Source organism: Gekko japonicus, unplaced genomic scaffold (assembly GCF_001447785.1).
Source record: "Gekko japonicus isolate JY-2015 unplaced genomic scaffold, Gekko_japonicus_V1.1 scaffold640, whole genome shotgun sequence".
Lineage (NCBI taxonomy): Eukaryota > Metazoa > Chordata > Lepidosauria > Squamata > Gekkonidae > Gekko > Gekko japonicus.
Window position 1 is genome coordinate 184,944 of NW_015174860.1, and position 7,059 is coordinate 192,002.

General features: G+C 44.8%; 1 protein-coding gene across 1 annotated transcript in view; it reads left to right on the top strand.

Annotated features, from left to right (window-relative positions):
* PTPN7 (protein tyrosine phosphatase, non-receptor type 7) overlaps positions 1-6,578 on the top strand; it is a 27,081-nt gene extending 20,503 nt beyond the window's left edge. The window contains exon 9 of the mRNA XM_015424674.1: positions 6,117-6,578. Within this exon, the coding sequence (XP_015280160.1) occupies positions 6,117-6,195 (79 nt within the window). The 3' untranslated portion in view covers positions 6,196-6,578. The remainder of the gene's footprint in view (positions 1-6,116) is intronic.
* The last annotated feature ends 481 nt before the right edge of the window (positions 6,579-7,059 follow it).

A 7,059-nucleotide genomic window follows, 5' to 3' on the forward strand; every position in this document is an offset into this window, starting at 1 on the left:
AATAAAAGTGTGAGAGTTCCCCGTTTCCTCTTCTAGAATATGGTTCTGGAGTGCCTGTAATGCATGCCACTGTTTTTTGCGGTACTATTGTGTGTTTAATGCCCGTTCCGGGCCGTTCCGGCTTTTACCCTGTCCCGTGTATTTGCATGATTAAAAGCCCAGGAGCTCTGCTAGAATTAGGACTGCCAACCTCCAGGCAGGGTCTGGAGCAGGCTTCCCTGTAACGTGAGCATGTGCGCAATTACTCATGGATTTATACTTGTCCACGCATGGCATTTCAGCCTATGCACAGCAGTGCTTCGTCTCAGGCAGGCAGCCCCACCCTCCACTTGCCTGTGCCTGCCGGCTGGCTTGGCATAAAAGCTGCCCTTCACTTGCTCCTCTGATGCTGCAACCCATGTGTGGGAGAGGGGAAAGGGAGGTGGGACTTCGAATCTCCCGCAGGAAGCAGGAAGGAGGGATTGAGGAAGCTCTCTTTGTGTGTGTGTGTGTTTATGTGTAAGTAATCGAGGCAGGTGGGATTTTTAAAAAGGGGGGGCATGTGTGTGGGCAACTAGTTGCTTCCTGGGAAAGTAAGCCTCCTGGATCTCTGCTATGGATTTTCTCCTGAAGTCAAAGCTATTGGGGGTGGGTGCAAGGAAATAGCCTTTCTGAGTTTCTCCTCCTTGGGGAAACCTGAGCAAAAACCCCCACATGCTGAGGTGCTCTTGTTGTTTCTGGCAAGCCCCCTTTCCCCTGCTTTTCTCCTGCATTCTCTTCCTTTCTCTTGTAAAACCCTGGCAGTCTGCTAAAAGTTGAGAAGTAGACTGGGAGTTTGGGGGCAGCTTTGTGCGCATGGAAGCTCACCCCCCCCCCAAATCCAAAAGAATCTACCAGACCTTTTAGGAATGCCATTGTTGGAAGAACTCGGTATCTGTTCCAGGAAGGGAGAATTGGGCTTGTGGATCAGTTTTCGAGTCTACTGTTTTCTTTTAAACAAAGAAACAGAAAAGCCTTTGTTGAAGGAAGCTACAGCATTGGCTGTTTATATTTTTGTAAATGTAGCAAGCAATTTACTTCGGTTTGATTTTCACAAATGCATACCCTATTTCTAAGTGTCTGGCACCATAATTTTATCTTTGCATGGATAAGTGCATGCATTGCCTAGTCAGCTTGCTAAAGCACTTGCCTGAAGTTGCTATTAAAACTGCCTCTCTCAACTTTTGTAGAATTTGTTTTGTTCTGTTCCTTAGCCAGGACTCTGCACATGCTTTTAACATTTTTTAAGCCTAGTGTTAATTTCTTGTGAAGCCATTTTGACACACTATAGCAGGAGTGTATAGAAGCTGTGCCATTTGCTGCTTGTATTGCCTGTAGATTAGATATTCTTATCTAAAGAAAGATTTCAGAGGTGGTTTCTCTTGCCTGCAGTCTTCTGGTTATACACTACTGATGATGGCTCAGCTGTCAAAAGGCTGTTAGGTGTCTTGGGGGAAAGTGGCTTGTGTTCTTTACAGTTTTTAAAGTTTGTGTTCAGAAAGAGATATGTGGACAGAACTGTCTATAATACTTAATTATATTCTACTGTTTCTTAAATCTTAAACAGTAAATTTGACAACAGATACCAAAGCTTTAATTTCTTTTGCATTCCTACTTTGAAGTTGTAACTGGAAAAGCATGTCTTGCACTGTACTTCCTCTGGATTTGTCACTTTAACAGCCTCCAAGTTGTAGCGTACAGTGACTTATTTCCCCAAATAGTATATACATTTTAAAAAACCCTAGACAACTATTGATATCCATTGTTTTAATTTGGTGCTACTCACTTCTTCAGAGAGCTATTAGGTTATCAAGCAGCCTCTCCCTGGGAAGACTGTAGTCCCTGCCCTTCACTTTGCAACTCAGAGCAGTTTACAATCCAGCTGGGACAGAGAGGCCTCTGAGAGAACTGCTCTGAAAGAACTGTGACTGGACCAAGGCCACCCAGTTATCATCTTTCCAGAGACATGAAGGAAGCATCCTTGACTGCCCCCATCTGCCCCCCCCCTTTGCAATGGAGCACAGAGAAACTCTCTGGAGCTTGCTTTTTCAAGGCAGGCAAATGTCTTGGGGTGGAAGACTTATGTCTCCTCTTTGTATATGCTGTATACATGTCTTATTCTCACAATTAAAAAAATTAGCAATTTCAAAAATTGTGTTTTTAATTCTTCCTAAAATGCATTTATTTTTGAAAATTGGTGGCCGCACCGGTGGGGGGGGGGGCGCCAGAAGGGATCCTCGCCTAGGGTGCAAAATAAGCTGGGGCCGGCCCTGGCAATGCTCCCTCTAAGCTGTGGAGTCTTGTGAGTAAAAATTCTACTTTGGGAGCTACTGGCATTAAACCTGTGAGCGAGCAATCTAACTGCTGCATAAATTAGTTTGCTCTGGAGCCCTCCTTCCTGAGCTAAAAAAAAATGTGTGAGCTGGAGGCTAAAAAACTGTGCGCTAGCTCACACTAACTCAGCTTAGAGGGAACACTGGTCTTATGTAGAGTATGATGCTCTAGATTCCACCTTCTGATGGAGCCATTTTCTCTGTCATCAGGAGATCAGTTGCAGTTCTTGGAGATCTCCATGCTCCACCTTGAGGTTGGCAATTCGAATTCTGCTCCTATGAGAAACTGGGGCCCAGTTTGCTTACCTTACTTTAACCCAAAGTTCCTTCTACTGAATCACCCCATGCCGAGGCACCAATCAAATCACTTGTTAATGGGTATCCAGGGCTGTAGGCAGAGTAGGACCAGTAAATACATGGGCCCACTTGCAATACTGGCTCACCTCATCACCTAAGTGGTGTTTCTAAAAGGCCTTTTACTTTCTAAGCTGACAGGTTCCATTAAGGCTTTGTCCACACACTGTCAGTTCTCTGTGTGCCTCTTGTTGCTGCTCCAAATGTAGAAGGATTCACAGCAGCATCCACATGATGGTTACTTTGCTTTAGCCACCTGTGGGAGCCATTCCTCCCCCCATGCCCCTGGAGGGTTTTTTTCTGACATGTTGCCCCAAAAAGCCTTCTGGTGGTACAGGCTGGGGGTAATGACAGCCACGGGGAACAGGGGCAAGGGAAATAGCAGCAACATGGACAGGACTTGGGGGGGAATCTGCTTCTTTCCATTTACACTGGCGCAAGCATACTCTGGCTGTGACCTTTCAAAAAAGATCATCCCAAAGCAAGATCACATTAAAGCACGGGGAAAGTCAAAAGGTGCATGAATGTACAATGATGCTGTGTGAATGCTGGGGGAAAGGGTGCACCTATCTGGGAGCCATGGTACCACAAAATAGCCATGTGGAAGCAACCATAAGTGGGGAGGATTTTTTTTTTAAGGACTGTTTCTGTTAGAAAATCATGGCTAATGTCTCTGTCAAATGTTAGTGCTGCAGCCACATGAAATACCTAACTTTCCCCCCAGATTAAGGCGGATTTTTAAAGGTTGCTATCATCTTTATGTTTAAGAGTTATCCCCCCCCCAGTCCCTAAACAGCTATTCTGAGCATAGTAGGGTGCTTAAAGGAAGGAGGGTGAAGGGTTAACTTAAGGAAGTTATGTATATAAGGGTGTGTGTGTTCATTATAGGTTGATCCAATGTTCTTAACTTTAAAATTAATGTTCTTATTCAGAAATGTATATTATGACACTAAAAGTCTCTAAATGCTGAAATATGTGTAGTTACTTGGGCTTTGTGAGAAGGTTGTAGAAGTTCCTGTTCTAGGGTTGGGAGCAGTGTTCCCTCTAAGCTATGGAGTCTTGTGAGCAAACATTCTACTTTGTGAGCTACCGGCATGAAAGTTGTGAGCGAGCGATTTGGCTGCTGCATACACTAGTTTGCTCTGGAGCCCTCCTTCCTGAGCCAAGGCGAAAATGTGTGAGCCGGAGGCTAAAAAACAGTGAGCTAGCTCACACTAACTCAACTTAGCGGGAACCCTGGTTGGGAGTTGGGAAATACCTGGAGATTTTGGGGGTGGAGCCTGGGGAGGGTGGGGTTTGGGGAGAGGGATTTCATCAGGGTGTAATGCCATACAGCCGATCCCCCAAAACAGCCTTTTTCTCCAGAGAAAGTAATCTAAGTTGTCTGGCAATCAACTATAATAGCGGGAGATCTCTAGGTGCCACCTGGAGGTTGACAGCCCTAGAAATCACTGATTTTTCATTCATTTATCTGAAGCCCCATTTTGGAACTGTGCAGCCCATTTACAGAGGAAGGTCTGCTGTGGCCCTGGGTGTTATCACGAAATGAGCCAGCCCCTATCTTGCTCCTGGGTAAAATGTCCTTAGAACCTTCACCAACTCATCACAAAAGGAGCAGTCTATCAAGCAGTGCTGCTGTGTGTGTCTAAAGTGATCAAAACACAATTGAAATGGCCCTGACCTGGATAGCCCAGGCAAGCCCCGTCTCATTGGATCTTGGAAGCTAAGCAGGGGCGACCCTGGCAAGTACTTGGATGGGAGACCTCCAAGGAATACCAGGGCTCAGGATGCAGAGGCAGGTAATATAAGCCACCTCTCTGAACGTCCTCCATGCCCCAGTAGTAGTTGCCATGACTTCCAGGCACGGGCACACACACACACACGCACAAAAATGCAAAAAAACAACAACAAAAAACCAAACTCTAACCCGCCCCCCCTCCAAATGAATATTACTTGGTATCAGCAATGGTTGGTAACTAAGCATTAGTCAAAACCATTTTCAGCTTTCCCTGTCAAGCCAGGCAATAGTGTACCCTGAACTGCTATGCCTCTAGATGGTCCCTCGGTGCAAAATAGAAGGTTGTATGCTTTAGCCTGCATGTCTTTTTTTTTTTGCATCCCCCTGGGGGGAGGTTTTTATTGGGTTTTTTTTTAAGACTACTTTAGCCTGCATGTCTGATGGACAGAGTTGCCAAGTTCCTAGGTGGTGGCTGGAGGGAGACCTTCTGGGATTACAACTGATTTCCAGGGAATAGAGATCAGTTCACCTGGAGAAAATGGCCACTTTGGAAAGTGGACTCTATGGCATTACACCCCATTGAAGCCCAAACCCCACCCTCCTCCGGCTCCACCCCCAAAATCTCCAGGTATTTCCCAACCTGGCACTGGTGGCAACCCTACCAACAGAGGCTGAATTCTGTTTCACATACATAAAAAATCCCCTTTCAGTCAACCTTGGACAGCGCCCACCTTTACTTGGTAGCCCTTTAAGCCTAGTTAAAACAATCAAATTTATAAAGACCACCAGTGTAGCAATGCATCCAAATAGGGTTGCTAACTCTGGATTGGGGAATTCCTGGAGATTTGAGGGTGGAGCCTGGAGAGGGTGGCATGTGGAGGGAGCTTGGTGGAGTATAATGCCATAGAGTCCACCCTCCAAAGCAGCAATTTTCTCCAGGGGAACTGATCCCTGTTCTCTGGAGATCAGATGTAATTAAGGGAGCTCTCCAGGGCCACCTGCAGCTTGGCAACTCTACATCCAAATCATAATTTGGTTTGCTGTCTTAAGACAACCTGTTTCTCACAGAACTCCTCTGTTCTGACATTTCTCCCTCTGCGAACCTCCCATTGCATCTGCTAGCCATACTTAATTTCCCCAACATTCCATCCGGGCTTTTCCAGGCCTCACTGTGTCTTCTCTACTTACTTGCCCATCCCTGGTCCATATCCGTGAACACTGTGTGTAAGGAGGCCTCTGCTACAGCTGCTACCAGCAATTTATTCTTTGTTGTTCTTTTAGTTCATAGGTATGCCAAAGGCTTTGGTTCATTTGCCTGAAATGGAACAGTTTGCAAGCCGCATGTGGTTCTCCATTGACCACTAGAATACCCCTGCCATCGATCCTGCAATCAGTAAATGGCTCAAAATGCCCATTGTCCAGCTCAGTGGTAGAGCACATGCATTGCATGCAGAATGTTCTGGTTCTCTCCCTGACACCACCATTTACAGGTCTGAGATAGCAGATACTGAAGGGAAACTTTCCCTGCCTGCCCAAAACAGCCACTCTCAAATCAGAGGGGATAATGCTGAACTAGATGGTATAAATGTAGCTTCCTGTCATCATTGTTGCAAAATGAAATTATTGTAACTCCCTATGACTGTGGGTTTACATAAATTCTCTTTGCCTTGCAGAGGTGGAATGATACAGACCAGTGAACAATACCAGTTCCTCCATCATACACTGGCCACGTATGCCTCACAGCTTCATTAGCAGACTGACTGTATTAGCATGGAAAATTGGCTGCTACTAGACACTTGGATTGATGGATAATTTTCCTGACTTTGTAAGACCAACAACAGTCACATGCAGAAAACTATAATGTATATTTTAACCCTCTGGGGTATAAACCGGTCTTGAGAAGACCTGTCACACTGCTGGCTGCATATAACTGGACAGTGTTCTATCAGGAAGCAGACTTTCAATTCAGGTTTTGTTGGGATTTTCTTGTTTTTTTGCTTTGCAGTTCTGAACAATTTATGTAATCACAAATTTGATGTCATGTTCCTGGAAAAGGGTTTTTTTTTTTGTCTTCTATACCATCCAAGTGACATGACTGGTAAACAAGTTCACTAACAGAAAACTATTAAAATATGGACCGAATGGGTTGACTTGGTTATATTTTTACAGGGTAAGGAGGTGACGTTTCACCGCAGGTCCTCCTCGGCCTGTTCTCCGGAGGACTCAGAGTCGAAGTCACTGGGCTAGGCAGAGAAGGTCATGACAATCTCTCTGACAACAAAACAGACACAGAAATCAAAACAACTGAATCAGCTTCATTTAGCAGCAGCTGTTATTTGTCATTCTCCTTCCCTATTCTGTTTAGTACTGAAATATCTAATGTATAGAGCAAAGGTCAAACAGCACACTAAAAAAATCCCCAAACAAACAAAAAAGGGTACTGTCAAACTTTGATTGTGAGGAATGCAGTTTAATGCTAGGCATATTTATTTACATAGATTTTAGCTTCCTCTGTAGAAGGCTGACACCAGGTTATAGTAGAGCCAAAAACAGGCAGTAAAACTGAAAAATACAATAGTTTAATGCTAGGCATATTTATTTATGTAGATTTTAGCT